The sequence below is a fragment of the Sceloporus occidentalis genome, unplaced genomic scaffold, assembly GCF_023333645.1.
Source record: "Sceloporus occidentalis isolate IW3139 unplaced genomic scaffold, rSceOcc1.0.p SCAF_25, whole genome shotgun sequence".
Classification (NCBI taxonomy): Eukaryota; Metazoa; Chordata; class Lepidosauria; order Squamata; family Phrynosomatidae; genus Sceloporus; species Sceloporus occidentalis.
Genome location: NW_028317005.1, coordinates 9,494,372 through 9,519,008, shown reverse-complemented (window position 1 = coordinate 9,519,008; position 24,637 = coordinate 9,494,372). Strand labels below are relative to the sequence as shown.

Sequence of the window (24,637 nt, the reverse complement as noted above, 5' to 3'; positions counted from 1 at the left end):
TATTGGTAAATTATGAGTCAAATGCGTAGCACTGCTTAATTCGTGACCACTATCAAATAGGAGAATAATATAGCTTTGTGAAAATATTATTTGATTCAATAATTGCTACCACTCTGGTGCACAAACAGTTAAAAAAAGATTTCATACCTTCAGGATAAGATAGTATTACCGGTACTTGCACATCTATATTTACTGTTCTAATCCATGGATCATTTTGGCATGCAAAGCATAGCATAGGGTGAATTAACCGGTACCTGTATCATTATTGCTATATGTCTCATTTTTAATAATTACTTCACATTACATGTAAATAAACTACATGAGTGTTTATTGAATATTTATATATACTGTATATGCTGTGGGTATTATGGTGTCCTTAATAATGTTTTTTTCTACATTACAGGGTGCAAGGGCTCCATGGAGAAAACAAAGTGTGTCCATGTATCTCCCAGCCGACAAACTCGGACTTCATGTTAGGGGTGGCTACATATTACCCACTCAGAAGCCGGCTCGTACAACATTCTACAGGTACCAATTGCAAGCCTAATCAACCTTTATAAATGTAGTAGATGTGGGCAGCACCCCTGGAGAGGAACTTTTCCATCAGCTAACTCAGTACATGTATTATTCTGTAATCATCATTTGTACTAGTTGTGCCATGCACCTGCAGGATTAATGCCTCAGACCAGTAAACTATGCCAGGCTTCTTATAATCTAATGCACCCTCAGCTTGGATTCATTTTTCTTTCACTTCCAATCAGTTACCATTGTTATGACACCGTGGTTGAATCCAAACGCTTAATTTTTGCAGCTGGCTATACGGGAACATATAATGTAACGTTTAATTTTACCTGAAAGGGTGGCTTTTATACAAGCTCAGTGCAGAACCCAGGGAGCGGTTTATTTGTCACTAGTTATAAGGAAGGGTACATGATTATAATTGTAACAGATGACTACTTGATCATTTAATGTGTGAAGTTGATTTCCTCATTCATGGTCTTTTCAGGCATGAAAATCAACAATTGGATGAATTATATATTGAAATAATGAATTACTCTTTGGTTTTGTCATATATCTGTTGTAAAATATAATCAGGATCTACTGTGTATACAAGATCCAGCAACAAACCCAGTGTTTTGTTTACTTGAGATATTTTATTTTAGATTTGATATTTATTTTGCGCATCACTCAGTGTTTTAAGATCCAGCAACAGCCTAAAAATGACAGTATCATGTCTGCAGACTTTTTGTTATATCATAAAATTTATGATGGCATAAAAAGATCTTCACTATAGCCAGCTGCAGGTCTTTTGTTCCAGGATAGTTATTGGTTATTGCATTGTATTTGTAAATTCACTAAATGAATCATTTTCTACAGCTGTCGAAAAATTTTGCTTTTTTTTAATTACTGTTAAAAAGGGACATAACCCTATTTACCTATATACTGTGTCAATCAATGTCTGTATATAACAGAATTGCATAGTACTGTTAATGTAAATGTTAATAACAGAGCAATCTGACGTTGTTCATCTCCAGAGATCTAGAAACTGTAAATATAAAAGGTTACTAAATGAAAAACGTTTTGGCCGAAAGGAAAAGATGTAATTTCATTGCTCGTGTTTCTTTACCAACCTCGTCTGATACTGCATAATCCCAAAACACACAGCCAGTAAAACAAAAGTAACACTTTAAATCAGAAATTTGGTCAGAGTTAAATGACTTTGAGAAAGGTGAATAGTTTCATTATCCCATCACAACTCTTCTGGAAAACTATTCTACAGTTCTGGGAAAGATAAGAATTAGAGGCAATCCTATGATACATTGGTTTAGTAATAGGAAGATTTGTCAGCCATTGTACACATTTGCTACTATTCATTTTAGCTGAACACCAGAGTCTGCCCTGTGATGGTGTTTTTATCACAGATAGATAATAATATTGTTTCTTACTGTAAAACCCTATTTTTCTATCTAAAAAAAAAAGTTTTTTAGACTTTCTTCCAAAGTACCTTAGTATTTAAACAATTATCAGTGTAGGCCACATTACGAGTGATGCCTATGATAAAGCGCTAAATACAGAACAAAATGCATCAGGCATTGTATTTCCCTTCCCCAACTTTTGGAGGGAACTCCCTGCTATATTACCATTTGATTAAATGTTAATAAACAATAAATTAAGCAATATATATTAGTGTTAGGAGTTAGGATCTTTAATTCTATGACTTCGTGGAGACCTGCCTACATTTTGTATTTTGTTATTTGTCCACATAATGCAACAGAAGAAAGGCCTATTTTTTATACATATGCCTAATTTTCTCTATTCTCTATTTTTTTCTATTTTATCTCTGTGCCACTACTTTAACTATATTTTACTTCAAAAAATATATTATTCATTTTGCATAGGGACTTAACTTGTAAAAAATAAATGAAACTAACTTTGTAATTGTTTATTATGGTTTTAGCCGTAAAAATCCACTCGGCCTTATCATAGCTCTGGATGATAATGAAACTGCCAAAGGAGAACTTTTTTGGGATGATGGAGAAACTAGAGGTGTGTATGTTTTCAAGACTAACCTAGTGGGTATATATAAGTAATCGCACTTTCAAACATTATGTCAGTAGTTGGAAAATCATTATGTCCATATTTAGGTATAGGCAAAAACTCTGACTCTGAAATGTTACTTTCTTGATGGACATCATGAGGTTGGCATGAAATTTGTATATCAGAAATCAAATAATAATAATAATCCAAAAATATAGATATATACAGATATTCACTACCTTGACATGCAGTTGTTCCAAAGGGAGCTTTTCAGGAAAGTATAAAAATACTTATGAATACTCCAATTCTAATTTCTTTCTGTGACCATCAATTCATTTTTGTTTTCATTTTTATTTTCAGAAACCATAGAATCGAAGAGCTATGTTTTATACACTTTTTCTGTGTCATCTGTAAGTATATAACACATCATGTCTATACAGAAGTACAAGAGTAGAACCAGGAAAAGAGAAAAAAACCTGATTTAGAAAATTGTGCTAGTGTGATTAGTTTAGTCAGTAAAAAGAAAGAAATGACTCCTGTATTTGGCATCTTAGTTGATGCATTACACATACCTGTTTCCCTGCCTCCTAACATAAACAATCTTAACTTTCTTATTAGAAACCTACCAATAATGCATGGAGTCAACATACTGGCCTGCATGAGCACTGGTGAAAACCAACCTTGATTTTCCTGTACACATGCATATGTCGTTGTGTATAGTTTCAGGAATAGTGATGGTTAATTGTAGAGTAGTGAATCACATTGGAAAGTTTTTATCTAAGAAGGAAAATGGCACCTTCTTGGGATTGACATTTTAGTTCTGATAGGTCTGCAATAGTGGTTTGAGAAGATGTCCAAGATGGTTAATCAATTGCTCTGTAGGATACGCCATATTTTGCCACTATCTCAAGAATGTAAATGTGCGTGTACTTAACAATAAACTATATGTGTCACACCTACTAAATTTAATTTGGATATAATGCAACAACTAGTGTTTATATGATCATACAAACAATTTTTTTTGTGTATAATCTGTAGTCTATGTTTTATTATGTACAGTTAGAACTATATTTTGTCATACATAGTGAATACTATTATTTTGTTTTCAGAATATTTTACACATGACAGCAGTGGACGCAGGATACACTGACCCAAATAATTTAATGTTTGAAGAAATAAGCATTTTTGGAGTCCCTCGTAGCAGCAGTATAGTCACAGTAAAGAAAAATGGTGTTGTACAGCCCTCAAATGCTTCCATCAACTATGATTCAAACAAGGTAGGTCATTCTTTATAATGAAACATATTCCAAAAACAGTTAAAAAAAAATTAAGAAACTCTTCACCATCCATTTTTTTCTTTGTTTAATATTTGTTTCAAATGTTTCTATATACATGTTGTGTTTAATGTTATATCTTCATATTTTTGAAACTCAAATGTGTTTTGCTATCCAGTGCACCTTATATTCAGAAAAATACAAATAAAACAAGTAACAATATCAGAATCTTCTGTTCTTCTTTAGGTTCTGAGGATAACAGGTCTTCAGCTGTCATTAGGAGAGTCATACACTGTTGAATGGAATCAAATTTTAACGGAATTAGATAAGTTTGATTGCTACCCAGAACCTGGTGCTAGTGAAGGTGAATGTAGAAACCGTGGCTGCATATGGGAGGTGCGTACAATTGACCATAAACTCAGATTTATTCTCTTAATAAAATATAAAAAATGTGTTATTTTGATGCAACACAAAAGCAACAAAGAAAAACTAACTGATGATAACCTGCTTGACTGTTACAGTCGTTACATTAATGGTATGGTTTGATTTTTCTTTTTCTGATCATTTGTTAATGTTAATTGTTAATTGCTAATGTTTGGAGGACTGGTGATTATATAAAGCAAAAACATAGAAAAGTACATCTGCTTAATCATGTAAACAGAAGCTTTTTTTAAAATGTTATGGTGACAAACCTATCAATGACTATTTTGTGAATTCTACTTACAGTTATCAAATTGTTACAAAATTGTTAGGTTCAACAGATGAAACAGCACCATTTTTTTTGCAAAGGTAGATTTGCAAACACTTGTTGATATTGTTGTAGAATGCTGTCCTTTTCAAACTATGTCTACCATTGGTTAGACACAGATTCTATGCAAAGTCACATTATGTTCTTCTATGTGAACTTCTAAAACCTCCCATCTTGTTTACATATAGATTAAGATAAAGTGGACATTATTCTCATTTCAATGAACAGTCATATTCTTATTTAAAACCAAATGGCTCAGTTTTACAAATAAATGGGGATATTTGTTATTATTGCATCTAGATTATATATATATATATATATATATATATAAATATATAGTCTTGCTATATTGAGACACTAAATTGCCTCATGAACCCTAAAAACTACTATTGCCTGGTGAACAAACAGATTCTTTCTGTTTAAACAAGAGAAACGTGGGTCCCTTTCTACCTTTCAGAAACCTGTTTATAACAGACATAGACATTGGTTCCTTAAATAGAATCAGACTGAACTGAAGATTTTTTTCATTACTCAAAATGTATGTGTTCCAGGAAACCACTACTCCCGACGTACCATACTGCTACTATCCCAGCGATTATGGATACCTAGTCAGCAATATCCAGACATCAGATTCGGGTATGATAGTAGATATAAACAATAACCAACAGGTCTTACCACGATATGGAACCCGTTCCACTCCAGTCGATCAGTTGCGTGTCGAGATAAAGTATCATGAGAACCACATGCTCCAGTTTAAGGTAATCTACATTTGTGTTTACTTATATTGTCTGCAGGAATACCTGGCTTTTCAGCAATACATATGTTTATACAGTTTTTTCCCCAGAAAATGCTACTTTTGGAAGACAAAAAAAATAATTAGGTTTTGAAAGATGTTAATAGTAATGTGGCAAATATAGGCTGATTGAACGTTAAGGTATTAGAAGTCAGGAATGTTTGTGTTCTTTTTCTGGACTCCATACTAAACAAGACACTATTTCTTTTTATTACTTTAATAACATAAACTTTGTTCCTTTGGATAGATCTATGATCCCAACAATAAAAGATATGAAGTTCCAGTCCCATTAAACTTACCTAGCAGTCCAACAAGCAATGAAGAACAGAGACTTTATGAGGTTGTTGTCAAGGATTATCCATTTGGACTTCAGATCAAACGGAAAAGCACTGGAACTATTATGTAAGCAAAGATTAATGGACCATCAGAGGGATTATCAAATGCTGGATATTAGTCCAGTGTTATGATTTTGACATGTCAGGGTATTTAGTATCATGATGGTAGCAATATAATTTTTTTCCCTGAACAAAAAATCTAAGGATATAGAGTACTTGGATATGCATGTTAACCTATTAACCTTTGGTGTACCAGAAAGCTATTTTATTATTTTAATGTTATTCTGTCAAAGCTATATGTTAGAATCATGCCATAAAAGGTGTTTTGTTAAGTAAATTAATTAATATACTACTTTTTGGAGAGGTCTGTTATTTTAGGGGACCATTAGTGAGCCGGAGGGAATATTTTCAAGCACTTCCTCAGAAACTCATCTGTGCTTTGAAAGCAATTGATTCCTCTGTAAAATGTCAGGCTCTCGCTTCTAATCAAATTCAGAACAAAAAAGAAATTAGACTTCGGTCCAGGGGGATTATTGCTTGTATCATCTGTCCTTTGAGTCTGGAATCTTTTAGACACTCGGATTATAGAAGTTGATGCAGATGTTTAGAGCTGATATACTTTAAGCAACATTTTTTTTTAGCAAAGCCTAAGAAGATGAATCATACATGTGTTGTAAACGTCAGTTATGTCTGTTGCATAAAAAATCAATACATTATGAAAAGAAGTTATTTATAATTCTTCAGGTTGGAAAAATCTAAGGAAATTAAGTGCTGGGCCGAGCCAATTTTTGAAGCTTGGCAGCAATATATATTTATTTTTATTTATATTTAACCTCATATATGCCACACAAATACAAAAGTAACGTTTTTTAAAGCCTACATCCGCTTAGTAAATGTATTCCATATATATATATATATATATATATATATACACACATATTTGCATTTAGCTGGCAGCATGCTGGCATACACAAAGCCACTAAGCTGCCACTATATCACATTTTTTTTCTGTGATTGCTAAATGCAAAAGAGTCAAGTCCATTTAGTCCACATACGTGACTGGCAATGGACTAGTTATACACAGAACCTACACCTTACTGTCAAAATGATTCATGATTAAATACCGTATTTATTCATGTATGCTAATAGACATATTTACTTAGCTAGCAGTTTTCAGTAAAAGTGTCAGAGTACCCGACCACTATATATCAAATAAGGTTCAACCCCTGCAAGCTTTTCTTGCAATAAACACCAAGTTGACCCTGCATAATACCTAATGTAGGGAGAGTTCTTAACAGTTATTTCAATTGTATAATTATACATTATTCAATGCCAGTGCAGCCCTTCCTCCATAAGAGCTCATCTGGAGAAAGCTGAAAATTATTGACTTTCTGCAATAAAATGTATTATGAAGGACCAACCGTGGCAAGCAGGGCCACATGCTACATTTTTGTGCTCACATAGCGTATGGCTGAGCATATCCAGTCGGTGGCTGCATACTATAGCACCCAATCTGCCACTGGAGATGATGTGCATGGAGCGATGTTGGCCAGCAGCCCAATGGGCTCAGTTAGCTTTCAGGAGTCATCGCTAAAAAAATAATTTTAATCTTCAATCACAATAATGGATATCACATTAATTGATAAAAACATTAACAGATTTAACGTACTACCATAAAATACCCATTATGATTCATGTATCCATTTTTAGTTCATGTAAACATGTTTTTGAAAAAATAGTAATTATGTTTTATTCTTACATTTTACCAGCTGGGACTCTCAAGTGCCTGGATTTACATTTACGGATATGTTTATTCAGATTTCATCATTCCTGCCTTCAGAGTACATATTTGGACTTGGAGAAACTGAGCATCAAACATTCCGTCACAACGTAAACCGTATAAACATCGGACTGTTTTCTAAGGACCAGCCCCCAGCAGTAAGTATAGTCCACCACTTGGGTAGAAGCTTCAGCTACATGCTAAAATACATAAATTTACTGGCTGTACAATGTTGTGATGTTGATGTAATGTTGAAAATAGTAGGCCAATGTAGCCAGAATAATTGTTTTATATGCACACAATCTATAGCATTAGCAATACTTATATAAGCTGTAGATATTAATATTTATCTAGATTATATCTAAGTGAATGTTCTTAAACCATCAAACAAATATTTTTTCACATTTTTTTGTTTGTTTAACAGGAACATAAGAACTCCTATGGTGTGCATCCATTCTATATGGGTTTAGAAAATGATGGCAATGCTCATGCAGTTTTACTGCTAAACAGCAATGCAATGGGTAAAACTATCATAATTTAATGCATTGATCTTGTCTAATATTGTAACATACTGTATTATTATTATTAATATTATTAACTGATCAAGAGATTTGGGGGTCAAAAAACACCGCTAAATATACAGGGGTGACTTTCTAAAGCAAAAATTGACTAGATCAGTATATGTGGGCCAATATTCATTGTTACATCTTCTGATTAAGGTTTGATGCATGCTGAACATGTGATTATTAATTAGGGATTTTAACCCGTGCCAGACTGAACCTTTCCAAGGAACTGGGATGTCAGCACACAGTAAATCTCCTGAAATCAGAAACAGCACACACAAGCTTCTCGTGGGCCAATGGCCGACAAGGCTACATACTTGCCATTCTAGCTACAGATCAAATCATGCAGCATGAGTCTGTTGGCTGGATGGACAAGTATAAAAGCATAACATACGGCTGCACATATACAATTGGTATTTGGCGTCACTGGCCTTAATGTGCCCCTGTCTGGCCCTAGGTAATGCACCTTGTAGCGCTTGGACCTACTGACAGAAGTACAAGGGGCTAGGCATAAAGTGGTTCTGATGGAAAGTTTGAAAGTGGTCTAACCACAATAGCAAGGGTTGAAGTGGTCCAGCTGATTGGTCAAAACTTATAGCAAAATATTTTCTACACAACCCCCATTATGAGATACTGAAGATGAAGTCAAATACCATCACTATAATTTCCTGTGGGGTGGCATTATTGCCATATTGATATCATCCATTTATCATACCCATGTAGATCTTGGATGGACCTCACCCTCTTCCACAGTTGAGACTTAGGGACAAGGAAGGTCGATAGGTTTGGATATTTCTTTAATTATGCTTGTAATACTCACTCAATCTCCAAGGCAGTGATGGGGGGGGCAGAAAATGGGGTTTGTGCCCCCTTCAAAGGGTTTTTAAGTAATTTAACTGTTCACCATAGGGGGCAGGGAGTTGGGGCAGATGAGACATAGATGCCCTCAAAGAGCATATAATGTGTTTTAACCCCATCCATCTGGAACAGGGTGAGAGGGGACAGGCAGCTGGGAGTCTGTGCCCCCTATAGAGTAAGTTTATACATTTTAACTCCGCTATCCCATGATCAGGAAATGGGGTCGAGGGGGGTGATAACCTTGGGCATTATACCCTGCCAGATTATTTAATTACCCCCACCCACACTGTGCACATAGTTGGGGAAGAGAGGGATGTTCAGCAACCCAGTTTTGGTTTCGATGAATTATTTCTTTTTGTATTATTATTGTTATTATTTGTTATGAAGGTGTTGCGGGTTTCAGGTGAAGACATATGACGAAATTTCAAAGCATAGGAGCATTAGTATTCAAGGGCACTTCACCTCAGTTGAGTCTACTCAGTCAACAGCTATTGTACTTACTACAATGGTATAATTTCAAGCTAAAATATGTTTTGCTTATCTTCTCAGATATCTCACTGCTGCCAAACCCTGCAATAACATATCGTACTATTGGAGGAGTTTTGGACTTTTACATGTTTTTGGGTCCCACACCTGAAGTTGTTGTTCAACAGTACACTGCAGTAAGACACTTTTCTGATAGAGATATATTTCTATGTCCCGTGCCTTTGACTAATGTTTAATATTCTAAATCTGCTCAGGTGGTCGGAAGGCCAGTTATGCCAGCTTACTGGGCACTCGGATTTCAGCTATGCCGCTATGGATACAAGAATGATCAGGAAATATCTGATTTATATGACGAGATGGTTAAAGCTCAGATCCCATATGTAAGTTAAACAGTTACATTTTCAATGTTCTGATTGAGATTAGACTTTGAAAAACAATCTAGGATACAGGGTATAAATAGCCCCAAAATTATAGTTGCTAACATCATGTACTATATTGTAATGCAGATATATTAAACTAAAGGTAGCTATGCTTACAAGGGGAAGTATCACATCCTGCCTTTAATGTAAATTTAAGAGAGTGTGAACAATTCTGTGTAACTGAAAAAGATCAATATACTTAATAATGGCATGGTCAATTTGTTTTCCCAAGGTGAGATCATTTTCAGTTTGTTACCCTATATTAATCACATTTCACATTTTCACTGTTACTAATGTTAATTTAGTCCCAGCTCTGCTTAATTGACCTCTTGCACTTTTCTTGCACTAGTGTTTAGAAATGAAGTAGAAAGAGCAGTGAGCCACACAGCAACCAAGTGTGCCAAATGTTTACTGTAAAATTCATACACTTTAGTGTAAAATTTCCTTAGAACTACCCTAAATGTGTCTGTTACTGGCTTTGGTGAATAAACTCTACTGAGATCAAAATATTTACATCCATTGTGCACTTTGAAATGCAAGAAAACTGAATAGATGGTATTTGATTCTACTGAGCACTTTGATTGTAAAATCTTGGGCATTTGTTAGAAATGTAATAATCACCACTATATACTTCCTAAATCTCTTTAAACTATATATATGTATATATATATATATATATATATATGATTGTAAAAATCTTGGGCATGTGCTAGAAATGTAATAATTACCACTATATACTTTAAATATCTCTTTAAACTATATATATATATATATATATATATATATATATATATATATATATATATATATATATATATATATATATACATTTTCCTAGAATTCCTGAATTTCAGCAGAATGATTTTTTTTATATGGAAGTTTAATCCTTGCTTCCAAACTATATGATCTATGCCATACAGGAGCATTGAAATATTGATATTCATATAATATTTATTCAAACCATAGAATATTTAATCAGTGGTTTGTCTCCCTTACATAAATATGTGTGGCCCTGGATTATTATCAGATATTTTTTTTAGATTTAAAAGTTAGGTATTATCTATAATGATATCCCTGACCATGCATTAAATCGTATTGTTAAGTGTGGTACAGTACATATGAGAACCAACTTCTTTGAATGCCCTAAGAATAGCCATAGTCTTTTCTGGTATCTATTCATGTCTATGAACTGAATCTTCAAACAGACTTTTATCACAGTTGGAACTAGCATAAATTCACTCTGCACTGAGTTGACTAGGTTGCACATATTACAGTCAATTCTTGCTGTAACATATGATAAGAAGAAATCAGTCCTTTAGTACAAACTGAATGGGGTAGTTGCAGTAATTGCACTTCTGTACATTGTTACTTATTAGCTCCAATTTGGTAAACTAATCTACAAACCTTTAGTTAAGATTAAAAAGCTGTTTTAGATGTAGTGAGTTTTATTGAGAGTAAACACGTTCACAAACTTCAGGATATCTTCAAAACATCAAAGTCTTTGTTCTAGGTTCAGTCAGATGACAGTATTATTTGGCATATTTTGTTAAAAATTATAGATAATTAAGATATCAACGAGTCAGAGTCCAAGAACATTATTATATGTGTCTAGACGTGTGAGTTGCAGTGTTGATAAAGTCAGTCTAGGACAAGTGTTTTTATGTTTAATTACTTGGCTCAGTAATTCGAGAAAATCCTTTGGAAGCCATGATCAGTCAACTAAACAAGTGTACAATATACACTTACAACCATCTGCTTTTCTGTATATGTGTAGAGCGAAAAGTAGAGAGACTGAGATTACATATAGATTCACAGTGAATATGTACTCAAAAACATTAAAACTGTTGGGATGATTAATAAGGGTATTGCACATGCATGATAGGCTCAATGCCTTAATCCTTACTAGCATAATGATGCATAAGTATGAATTAACTTATTAGCCTCTATACATGTTGCTGTTGTAGACGTAATATCGCAAGTTTGGATGTGGCAGTTAATTTTGTTTGTTTTTTGGCCACACAAACCTAATATTTTTAGCTAGGATTTATATTTGCTTCTAATTGCTCACAAAAGTACTTTTTTTGGTGTGAACAATGCTGTCAATAAGTCATTGATAATTTGGTTAAATTGTAATATTTAGAATTTTCCCCTTGTATCCATGCCTGTGACACTTTTACAAATCATTAGCTGTTTGGTTAAAACATTTTTTAATATGTTTAGGCAATATATGCATTAATCAATCTTCCAAATTGCATTAAGGTTTTGTTGTGTAAGGTCATTTTGGTTGTATTAATATCACCCCACGTTATCCCCTTTTTAAAAAAATCATGTTAAAACAAATATAGTCACATTTTTCGATATTATAAAAATGTGATATGTGTGCAATATTCCCATGAACTGTTTAAAAAACATTGTAATTTGTATTAACATCATTGAAACAATAAAAAAGTATTCCTTAGAGATTCTAAATGGCAACAGTACCAGTTATATAGTAAATTGGGATTTGTTGTTATTTGCTATAGGACGTACAATATGCTGACATTGACCACATGGTAAGACAAATGGATTTCACTCTAAGTCCCAACTTTACTGGACTACCGGCTCTAGTTGACAAAATAAGATCAGAAGGAATGAGATTCATAATTTTGCTGGTGAGTATAGACTCCGTTGAAAATCCCATGGAAAATACAGTTTTTTTCCTCTTTGGCCATAAAATACAGTGCTGTATGTAGTAATCTGACAAAAACCTATTATTGAAAATTATGTTTTAATAAACTTCATTTAGCTAAAGACATGGAGATTTATTTTTATCTGAATTAGCTTTTTTGGGGGTGTTTTTGCAGGATCCAGCCATTGCAGGAAATGAAACCAAACCCTATCCAGCCTTTACAAGGGGTGTGGAAGATGATGTATTTATCAAATGGGAAGACCAGAGCGGAATCGTTTGGGGAAAGGTATAATGGCTGTAACATCTACAAAGATAATATATTGTTTTTACAAATTCTATATTTCACTGTTTGTACTAAATGCATCTAGCACAGTTTGTAATCCCACCACAAGAACTGCAGGGGTGCAAACCATTAGGGTGATATCCATTAAGTCCACAGTAATACAAAGGGTTTGCCTGCAAGGCTACATTGTTATATATGATATTCACATAAGCAGAGTAATTGTGAGCAGATATTAGCCTCCCCAACACAATCAGCATTCCAAAAATGTGTTTTGTTTTTTTAAATATACACACAAAGAGGGACCCCGTAGCCTATATCACACTTGAGTGACACTCAACAGCAAGTTGCATTTCATAATTTGACATGCTTTGTTGTGTGCTTCTTTTAATTCAGATATCCTATATTCATTTCAGTATCATGTCTCAGCGCTGTATTCACCAATATATCTATAGTGAAACATTTGATTATTTATAGGTATGGCCAGATTTACCTAATGTAACTGTTGATGAATCATTGGATTGGGATACACAAGTAGAGGTAAGTACTAACCAAACATGATTATTGTACTCATTATTATTATTTTTATTATTATTAAGTGATGATGATTTTAATTCAGATAAATATGATTAAAAAAAAAAAAAGATTTAACCACAATAAGAGACAAACCGAAATGCTTACTGCCTCTGATACAGGGTATGCATTAAAATACAAGTATGACAGCCTGACAATGATTACCACTCAAGGACACAGCTGTCTTTGTCTGCAGCCCTGCTACACATTCATACTCGCTTATCAATATGCATCAAACCAATATGTCCTTGGGACATCATAAAAAATTCTGAAAGGATCAATTTTGCTAATTTAAAGGTTGTTATGACTCTTCTGTGGCCTTTCTATAACTTTCTGGATGTGGTTTTTGATTGTTCAGAAAATCTAAGATGTATACATTTAACATTCTCTAATTTTCTATGGACCCCATTGAAACACTTAAGTGCAGGTGTTTCCATTAACTTTCCAATAGCTTTTATTACTAGTTTTTTTAGCAACCTGTCTAGATTCTAGTCCTGAGAATTAGATTTTTGACAGGTCATTGTATCGCAAATCATGCATTTTTCAACTGTTAAAACCAATTTTGGCCAAGTAGAGTTGGCAATTTGGCCAATTTCTGGGGTTATGATTTCTTTTTTTAAATAGATGGTATATGGTTTCTTAAGGTATCTTAACTAACACTTATTCATTATTATGCATCATGTTCACACAACAACTAGACTCAACCATAGGGGTTACAATCTTTGTAAAATTAAATATTGTGTAGTGCTCTGATTTACTTTGGGACTCTGCTAATACACCATATATTTTGACACAATACAGTAATATAACTTTAAACAAATAGCGTATTAGTCTTTAGGGCACTAAATTACAAACGAGACAGGAAAAAGAAAAAATGAATAGGTTTTTCCTTGTCATAAATAGTTAATGAAAACTAAGAAAAATGCCTTAGAAGTAACTAATATCTAGCATACTTTTGACAAATAATAGAGCTAGTGACAAAGTGAATTTACTGAACAGCACTTAATCAAAATAACCACTGTATATGAAGGCAATGTTGCAACATTACTGAGAAACAGCCCATGGTATTAATACTTAAAACATCATCATTTATTTTATTTAGATATATAGAGCTCATGCTGCATTTCCGGATTTTTTCCTGGAACGGACAGCCAAGTGGTGGCATAGGGAAATTCAGGAATTCCGTGAAAAACATATTCGTTTTGATGGTCTTTGGATAGTAAGTATATTTGCTCATTTCTTTGCTAATAAGAAATAGAACAATATTAGTTTAGATTTTGGGAGATATATTAACTGAAACACTAGCTGTGCCTACTTTTATATGCGTTTAGCTGTGTTTTTAGAGATTAACATTAGAAACATAAAATATATGTGTAGGTCTGAGTCTGCGCTTTAAATAAAGAGTCACTACATCAAATGTTCCGTATCATAAGTCATTCCAACCCCACATATGTACAATTTCCTATAACTAGCACAGTGTTACAGAGGAGAAAGACACTAAATAGCACAGTAAATCTCTAATGAAAACATGTTCTGAAAACATCTAAATTATGATACACTACTAATGGAAACCATCTTTTAAGGATATAAGGGTCATTGCGTAAGCAGATCAATCTGAAGTTTTAGTGTACATTATTCAACGGTATTCTAAGAATTAAAAGACACATCTACAATATACTTAGAGTTATTAGAGATGTAGTTAAGAGGCCCTGCATCCTAGTGCCCTTTAATATTTTAGGACTCCATTGCATTTGCTATGTTTAAGATCCAAGGGGGTGCATTGGGACAGATCTCGCCTTAACGAGTTTGGATGTACAGAAGAAAATCTCAATGATCAGGGTACTGCTCTTGCAGGTAGTAGGAGTATAGAGATCTGTAGTTATAAAGAAACTTTACTCACTGCAGCCCTTAGCTTTTCTAGGAGCGCAGAATGTCCATAAACCATGTGATTTTGAGCCCAGTTCCAGCTCACCCACTGTAGTTAGGGAGTACCACCGTTGTATGAAATATTAAAGAGAAAAAGGAAATAAAACGCATAGGCAAGCCGTGAATTGATATCCTATGTTAATTATTTAGTTACTGCACACTGGACTAAAGTTTTCTTTGACCTTGTTGAAACCTGTAATGAAAATAGGGCCAACACAAACTTCATATAATTGGAAAACACATATATATGTGTATATGTGTCAAAAATAGGCACTTAGATGCAAACAAAGGTAAAACATTTAATACAAACAAAAATGGAAGAAGAATATAAAAAGTAGATAACAAAAATAATGCAAAATAAGTCTTACAAAACCTTGGAGAGGAATTTAGTTCATGGCATCTGTCCTATGCATTCCTGAGGATGGAGGGAGGGAGGGAGTGTTTGGGACGTGAAGAGTATGTGGATGGCAAGTACATCTTCCCTCAACCTCTCCTCCCATGCCTCCCCAATGCCTAGCTTATATGCGGTTTGGATAATGATGTCAGTCTATTGGTCTTCACCTGATTGGGTGTTCAAACATGCTTACTAAGATCTTTACACGTCTAAACCCTATTTTAGGTGGTCACTGTAAGCATACTGTAATGACCTTTTACAGTTACAATTATACCATGCATTAGCAAGTTACTATCCTATCTATAGAATGCCTGTTCAGCAAATCCTTCATTCCATACTTAAGGTCAGGGAAACTCTTTTCCCTATTATTGAAGCCTATTAATATATCTTAAAGATCATTTATTTATGAACAATGATTACATATCTTTGACTATTGCCTATACCAATAATTACATATGGTCCTTTATATTATTGTGGTTAGAAGAGATGTTAAATGTGTTAGAATCTTTTACAAAACCTGTTACCAACAATGTTTAACTATATAACATTTTACTTCACTGACACTATAGGACATGAATGAACCAGCCAGCTTTGTACATGGATCAGTCTATGGCTGCAAAAATGAAACACTGAACAAACCACCATATATGCCAAGTAAGAGCATTAATGTTCTGTACATTAGCTAACACATTTACAATGTATTCCTTGCAGTGTGGATTTTGTGGTGGTGATTTTTAAACATTAAAAAATCCTGTCCAGCATGCCATTTAAATTGATTAAATTGGCTAGCATCATAAATAGACATAGCTGTTGTATTCATATTTGAAAACCCTCTGGGTAAGTGAATCAACTATTAAGGGGTAAGTGTCTACCGTTGTAAAAGTTATGGGGTAATCCCTGAAATGTTAAAACACCAGTTCCTGCAGACTGCACCGAAAACAGCGATAACTGTTAACATATAAGGGTGGTTGGCATCTTTCAGCTCAAAGGACAAGCAGTTATACATGGGTCCAAAGCACATTTGTCCAGCAACATACACAAGGAACAAAATCCAGTCCTGAAAGAAAAAGGGTCACAAAAAGGATATAATTAGTAAATGCTGTCAACATGAACAGTGGACACTCAGGTAGTTATATCAGGAAAAGCAAAAACACATAAAAAATGTTTCTGGCTGAAAATCAGTGAAGTCCAGTAGGTGATGCCTTTCCTGCTCACCTTGCCAGCCCTCCTCTAGGTAACAGGGAAGAATGCTTTACTTGTCACTCAGGACTGTTAAGATGGTTAGACAATAGCTACTCTGAAATGATTAATAAATATGCTCTTTGAATTCAGATACAAGGTCTACGATGTTCAGTTCCACATCACTTTTAACACTGTTAAAAGCTAACGTATTACATTGACTGGAACTACTCTACCACTTGCCTGAAATGACCATAACATTTCATTTATTACCATCTGCAAACTTGTCAGTAGGAAATAAAATGCGATGACATGTTTATTATAATTCATCGAAATTAAGTATACTCATAAATGTTTAAGCATATGTGAATATCAAATGACCTTCCATTGTCTTCTAATCACTTACTCCCACAAAAAGATAGATGAGGAACATACAAATAAATATGGACAACACTAAGAGATTGTTGATGTCAATAAATAGTTACTTTACCTTGTTTTGTCACATAATACAATGCAATATATAATTCAGAACCATTCTGCATTAAACACATAGTTATATTATTTTAACATACTGTACATGGTAAACTTCATTTTGTTTATATTTTGTTTGTGTTTTTAGATTTGGAATCAAGAGATATGGGATTGAAACATAAAACTCTATGCATGGACAGCCATCAGTACTTGCCAGATGGAACTCCTGTAAGGCATTATGATGTCCACAGTCTATACGGATGGTCACATTCCAAACCAACATATGAGTAAGTAATTTCTTTTTTTTCTGCACCTCTTTTTCCCTTAGTAACTATTAGAGCTGGGTGAAAAAAATACTGATCTCTTATTGATCCTCTCTCAGAAAGAATCTTTGTTCTTGCACCAACATGTACTTCACAAGCATGACTTGCTTCAGGAGGTGTTGCAGGTTGACCCCACTTGGCGAAATACATCTTTTCCCAGTAACTCGACTGTACCCATACTTAACAAACACCAATTAGCACTACCTAATTTTAATGCAATTAGAATCATATATTATATAGAAAATTGAAATTGCATTGGTCTGATTTTTTTCTAAAACTTCTCCTAGTGCCTTACATGCTTTAACTGGAGAGCGTGGTATTGTTGTCAGTCGTTCTACATATCCAACATCTGGACAGTGGGTGGGACATTGGCTTGGTGATAACACTGCTGCCTGGAACCAAATTGACAAATCTATCATAGGTGAGCAGTGATTGTGATTTTTTTAACACAGTGTCATGTGACTTAAGAATTGTGTATGACAACTAAATAATGCAAATAAATTGTTATGAACATGCAATATTGTGTATAACAATTGTGTAAGTAAGTGGAGTGGATATCATAACCAATCCACAAGTTTAAGCTTAGTTTACTTATGTCCATGGAAACAGCAGGGAGTGTATTTTTAATAGGCACAATAAAAAGTATCAGTAAAGCCCTGTCCATAGTCATGTTTCTAACTATACCTGCTAAAAAAAAGTGATAATCTTTAGAGGATGGTTACAAAGAAAGACAAATGTCCTGTTTTGTGCAAACCAGACCTGATTTTCAGACACTGTACCCCTGTGATACCCCCACCGTCATGCTTTTGTGGGAAGTGATAATCATGGGCCAGTCGGGGAAATCAGAAGATTGGCCCGCTGATGGTCCGCTGAGCTTTAGAAATGAGATTTCAGTCACAGCTCATCATGGACAAACCATGACTTATTAAAGGGCCTGCCAGGATATCAATTTACATGCCTCGAGTCTGCTTCAAACTTAATGTAAACACAAAGTTCCGCTTCTAGCCCTAGCTCTAATCACATTTCCGTGTCCCACTTTGATTCAAACCAGTAGTCGGGGATACGCTATGTTAACTTTTAACTCCTCCCTTATACTCAAACACTTATTATATACAGAAATGCAGAACAGTATGTGCAGTTGTTACTATAAAGCTACATCAATGCATTGTTTAATGATAAATTCCATATATTCATTTTTATGTTATTATTTTCCAGGCATGATGGATTTCAGTCTTTTTGGAATATCATATGTAAGCATCAGCTTAATATTTATTATACTTATAAGATATAAAAGTTTAAATGTATGTCTTTTATTTTGTTTATATGTTTTTAAATGTATTTATTTATTTAGACTGGAGCAGACATTTGTGGATTTTTCCAAGACACAACATATGAACTGTGTGCAAGGTGGATGGAATTAGGAGCATTTTACCCATATTCAAGAAATCACAATGGCAAAGGACACATGGTATGTTTTACTTATCTACCTTGTTAGAATTTCTTAAGCTCATAATTAACATTAATAACATCATTATTTTTTCATTTTTCCATAGTAATATTAGATTACTGTATGTTAAAATATGATGTCTAATTAGTTCCCTAATATCATAAGTCAATTTGGGATAAATTACTTCAAACCCAAAAAGCAAGTATGTAAGTAAATTTATAGATGAATAAAATAAATATTTATCAAACAGGGATGGGCATTTTATTTTGTACATTCCATCCATATCGTACAATTTTCAGTACAGACATTCCTATTTAAAAAGTGATGCCACAGTAGAATAAGCTTGTTCTGGTGCTGGAATAAGGACAGTGTTTCATGACAGCCTCATGATCGGATGAGATTTAAGTTAAAAGTCCAAGGTGTCATGCTTTACTATGTCACTGAAGAAAGTAGAAGGTTCCTGTTCTTCTGTAAGACCACAAAAGGAACACTTTTTGGCCCTCCTCTTAAGAGGGGAAATGCTGACGTCTTCAAGGGGTCATCTTTAAGGTTTACATTCCCCAAACAAAAAGTCATTATCAGGTATGGCAAGAATATATCTCTAAAGCACAGCTTTTCTCATGTGCCATCATGGGGTTTGTTCTGTCTAAAGCTATAGGATTCTTCTGGCACATGGTTGCTTTTCTCAGACATGTTGAAAATGAATAATTCAAATTCTGTCATACATCATAAAATAACTAATGGTTAAAAATGCTGACGTAGAGAAATTATTAAATGTAGCCTCTCTCTTTTGTTTTAGAGACAAGATCCTGTAAGCTTTGATGACGAATTTAAAAAGCTGTCAAGGGATGTCCTGAATATTAGATATTCTCTCTTACCATACCTGTACACCTTATTGTTTGAAGCACACACCAAAGGTTCCACTGTTATTCGACCTTTATTACATGAGTAAGTAATTATCTTCCTACCATCATTTATTATAACATGCATTTGCAAATGTTTAGCATGTCATTTATTGTGAACAGTACCATTCCTATCCATATTCCAACATTTTGTTGACATTCCACACATTAGATTACAACTCATTGAAACATTTCAATAATCAGTTTTCACAAATTAAATGTTTTATATATATATATATATATATATATATATATAATTGTAAAATGTGTGGGAAAATCTACTTCATACAATTAGCAGGTAAATGAGAACCATGCTGCAATAACTAAATTAATTGCATTACTTATTTTAAGATTCATTGAGGATAAGGAAACATGGGATATTTACAAGCAGTTTCTGTGGGGATCAGCATTCATGATAACCCCTGTGCTTGAAGAGGTGAGTATTTTTATACTTCTGTATTAATCAATATATTCATTTTATATACCATAGATGTAAGTAATTTAGCCAATCCAAGAATGTGTATTTTTTTTCCTACAAAAGAGATAGGGCCAGCTTTTACAAAGAAAGTCAAAATTAATTATGAATTGATTGGCAATGGATATGGAGATAGATATTTGTTTATTATTCAAAACGCTATACATTTTGCACCAATTTGTACCATAATTTTTTCTCTTTCCTTAACACAATTTTCTTCTATGTGATATAAATGTAAAAGCATGGCATATAATGCTTTAATGCATGTTTCTCATTAATCATAGAATGCAAGAACTGTACGGACATATTTTCCAAATACCATTTGGTATGATTTTCACACGGTGAGTACGCTGTCAATGGCTTTTCTATGCTACCAGTGGTTTAAGTAGCACAACTGCATGTGAGTACAGGGTAGCTTGCATTTAGGCACTAAGATTTCCCCTCTTTGACACAACCTTGTCATTAAGACAGTTAGACAGTGGATCAGCCCTAGTTGGAGAATCCTGACAGGACTGGGACCAAATGCCCCTCCTTCCCCATGCAAGCCCACCCCTGGCCATGGTGATAACACCACGCATAAGTATAATAAATAAAAAAATAATAATAATAAAAAAATATATACCGTATTTGCTCGATTATAAGACGACCCTGATTATAAGACGACCCCCCAAAATCTGAATATTAACTTAGGAAAAAAAGAAAAAGCCTGACTATAAGACGACCCTAAAGGAAAAAAGTTTTACCAGTAAATGTTAATTCATGTAAACAATTTTTTTTAAATAAAAGCTATGATTGAGAAAAATATTTTTTTTGTTTTTATTTCCTTGTATTTTCCAACCTGTCCCCCAGTTACGCACATCTGCCCCCAGGCTTGCTACACCAATATGGCACTGTGGCCCATGATATGCCTTTTAACCCTCTATATGCCACTGTGCCCCATGGTATGCCTTTTGACCCCCTATGTGCCACTCTGCCTCCAGAAATGCCTTATACCCCTATATCCCATTCTGGCATTTAGGGGGTTAAAATGCATATTATGGGGCAGAGTGGCATATAGGGAGGTATAAGGCATTCCAGGAGACAGAGTGGCATTAAGGGAGTTAAAAGGCATTGTATAGAGCACTCTGCCTCCAGAAATGCCTTATACCTCCCTATATGCCACTCTGCCCCATAATATGCCTTTTAACCCCCTAAATGCCAGAGTGGCATATAGGGGGTTAAAAGGCATATTATGGGGCAGAGTGGCATATAGGGAGGTATAAGGCATTTCAGGAGGCAGAGTGCTCTATTAAATGCCCCTTTAATGCCACTCTGCCTCCTGAAATGCCTTCCAGAAATGCCCTGTGCCCCCATTTAACACACACACACACACTTACCGGTGCTTCCAATTTCCTGCTGTATTGCCAGGGCAGCGGGTTGACGTCTCCTTCCGCTGCAGCCGGAAGGAGGTGGAGTTGGCAGCGGGGGTTTGTCTGCGTCCGTCGCGGATACCTTCCCCGTCTGTCAGAGATAGGAGCAGTGCGGGGAACTCTGATCTCTGACAGTCGGGGAAGGTATCCGCGACGGACGCAGACAAGCCCCGCTGCTAGCCACACCTCCTTCTGGTCCCCTGCAGCGGTGTGGGGGATCTGGATCTTAGTCTCATAATCAGACCTCTATTTGAGGTCTGATTAGAAGACGACCCCGATTAGAAGACGAGGGGTATTTTTCAGAGCATTTGCTCTGAAAAAAACCTCGTCTTATAATCGAGCAAATACGGTATATAGCTATAAGTCATAAAAATTGACACATAAGTTAAATAATATAAATTAGATATATTTTATTGTATGTTTTATAATATGCATATAGCACTACAGGCAGATTTTTGTTGAGATAATACTAATAATACTAATAATAGTAATATTTATAATAATGTATTTTTTCCATCCTTATATGTACAATTTTTGGAATAGATATTTTCTTGTTTCCCTATTTTATTCTAACTGTTTTCTGTTGTATAGCAAGTATCAAAACCATTTAGCCAAATACAGTTTTTTGGTAGCTTATCAATTATGTACATAGTAATTTGGCAGCTGTCAAAGAAGAAATGAAGTGATGTGGTAGTAATTAAATGTGGTCAATGAAATTATTTTATCTTTAGGGTGTTAAAGTTAACGAGACTGGAAAATGGGTTGAGCTGCCTGCACCTCTTGAACATATAAACCTTCATGTTCGTGGTGGCTATATTTTACCAATGCAAGAACCTGGCATAAATACACATCACAGGTGAATACTTATCTTAAATGAAAAATATGTTTTAAAACCCTTCTATTTATATGCTGTTTGATTTACATTCCATGCAACTCTGATCACATAGACTATTGTAGTCCCCTCTAAGCGAAAAATATACAAAATATATAAATGTATTTTTGTTATAATAATAATAATAACCATAACAACAACATAACATGTGTGTAGTTTGAAAGCTAAAGACAGGAGAGTATGCAGAGAAAAGGCTACAATCATATTTTCTATATAATAAACCTATTGCTGAACAGTACTGAGTGTTCTTGCAAACAAAGAAATCATGCTATTTGCAGTTAGAGTCACCATAGGATGCAATTTGAAATAAAATATATAAAGTATATTTTTATGTATACAGATTGAATTGTTCAATATAAAATATAGTGGACAATAGGACAATACACTAATATACAAAGATGGGCATCCCGCTGCTCTACGTCATAATACAGTTTTATATAATGGTATTTTTTTCATTACTAAACTTGAAAAACAAAAAAGAAACACATACAATGGTATTTCCCAAACAAATATAGATAATACATAAGGAAATTCCGCTTCTTAATGTAGTATTATACCAATACACACATTGTCCGTTTGAAAGTATCACTTTTTCAGCTTGTAGGCCCACCCCCTCCTTATAGACAGCCTGGGCTAATGCTTTGGTGCCAAGATGAATGTAAACACCAACAACATAGTTTGCCTATGGCACTTGAAACTCTAGGGTCAGGGCTGATTCTACATCAGCTAACCAGTTTACCCTGTATGGGGTTCTCATTTTTGATGAAGTCCATACCATTTTATAATGGTCAGTTGCACACACAGGGTGGGAAGTGATGGAACCATTCTGCCCATGGGGCAAACCCAAGCTCGAGACCCAATAATAAAGTGTCCCAAAACATTTGGCTACAAATGACAAGAACAATAATGTTCTATGGACACAATCTGCAATATATATTTTCCTAAAATGTACTGTATAAAAGTAGCATCCAAAGAAGTCGGTTTGTAAATGCTACCAAAATCACCTGTTATTCTAGATGGCTATGTACATTCACTGGCCACTTTATTAGGTACACATTGGTAGTACTGGGATGGACCCCCTTATGCCTTCAGAACTGCCTTTATTCTTCGTGGCATAATTTCTACAAGGTGCTGGAAACATTAAATTGGTACTAAGGGGCCCAAAGTGTGCCAAGAAAATGTCCCCACACCATTACGTCACCACCACCAGCCTGAACTGTTGATACAAGGCAGGATGGATCCATGCTTTAATGTTGCTTATTCCAAAGTCTGACCCTGCCATCGGAATGTCGCAGCTGGAATCGAGACTCATCAGATCACTCAATGTTCTTCCAGTCTTCCATTGTCCAATTCTGGTGAGCCTGCACAAATTGTATCCTCAGTTTCCTGTTCTTAGCTGACAGGAGTGGCACCTGGTGTGGTCTTCTGCTGATGTAAGGTTCGACATGTTGTGCATTCAGAGATGGTATTCTGGATACCTTGGTTGTAACGAGTGGTTATTTGAGTTACTGTTGCCTTTCTCTCATCTCGAACCAGCCAGCTCATTCTCCTCTGACATTTTTCGTCCACCACACAACTGCCGCTCATTGGATATTTTCTTTTTTTTGGACCATTCTCTGAAAACCCTAGAGACGATTTTGCGTGAAAATCCCAGTAGATCATCGGTTTCTGAAATACTCAGACCAGCCCGTCTGGCACCAACGACCATGCCACGTTCAAAGTCACTTCCCCATTCTGATGCTTGGTTTGAACCTCAGCAAGTTGTCTTGACCACGTCTACATGCCTAAATGCATTGAGTTGCTGCCATGTGATTGGCTGATTAGCTATTTGTGTTAACAAGCAATTGAACAGGTGTACCTAATAAAGTGGCCAGTGAGTGTATATGGAACTGCAAGTAAAACAT

The 24,637-nt window shown here is 34.8% G+C and overlaps 1 protein-coding gene across 1 annotated transcript in view; it reads left to right on the top strand.

Annotated features, from left to right (window-relative positions):
- Window positions 1-24,637, top strand: part of LOC149300376 (maltase-glucoamylase-like) — an 81,102-nt gene that overhangs the window by 21,661 nt on the left and 34,804 nt on the right. The window contains exons 20-43 of the mRNA XM_089485322.1: window positions 404-528; window positions 2,459-2,547; window positions 2,899-2,948; window positions 3,648-3,815; window positions 4,059-4,208; window positions 5,112-5,318; window positions 5,601-5,755; window positions 7,458-7,635; window positions 7,902-7,989; window positions 9,439-9,551; window positions 9,630-9,755; window positions 12,317-12,445; window positions 12,638-12,748; window positions 13,220-13,282; window positions 14,418-14,534; window positions 16,205-16,289; window positions 17,434-17,572; window positions 17,896-18,029; window positions 18,824-18,858; window positions 18,960-19,076; window positions 19,855-20,003; window positions 20,309-20,393; window positions 20,717-20,773; window positions 22,573-22,697. Of these exons, the coding sequence (XP_089341448.1) occupies window positions 404-528; window positions 2,459-2,547; window positions 2,899-2,948; window positions 3,648-3,815; window positions 4,059-4,208; window positions 5,112-5,318; window positions 5,601-5,755; window positions 7,458-7,635; window positions 7,902-7,989; window positions 9,439-9,551; window positions 9,630-9,755; window positions 12,317-12,445; window positions 12,638-12,748; window positions 13,220-13,282; window positions 14,418-14,534; window positions 16,205-16,289; window positions 17,434-17,572; window positions 17,896-18,029; window positions 18,824-18,858; window positions 18,960-19,076; window positions 19,855-20,003; window positions 20,309-20,393; window positions 20,717-20,773; window positions 22,573-22,697 (2,795 nt within the window). The remainder of the gene's footprint in view (window positions 1-403; window positions 529-2,458; window positions 2,548-2,898; window positions 2,949-3,647; window positions 3,816-4,058; window positions 4,209-5,111; window positions 5,319-5,600; window positions 5,756-7,457; window positions 7,636-7,901; window positions 7,990-9,438; window positions 9,552-9,629; window positions 9,756-12,316; window positions 12,446-12,637; window positions 12,749-13,219; window positions 13,283-14,417; window positions 14,535-16,204; window positions 16,290-17,433; window positions 17,573-17,895; window positions 18,030-18,823; window positions 18,859-18,959; window positions 19,077-19,854; window positions 20,004-20,308; window positions 20,394-20,716; window positions 20,774-22,572; window positions 22,698-24,637) is intronic.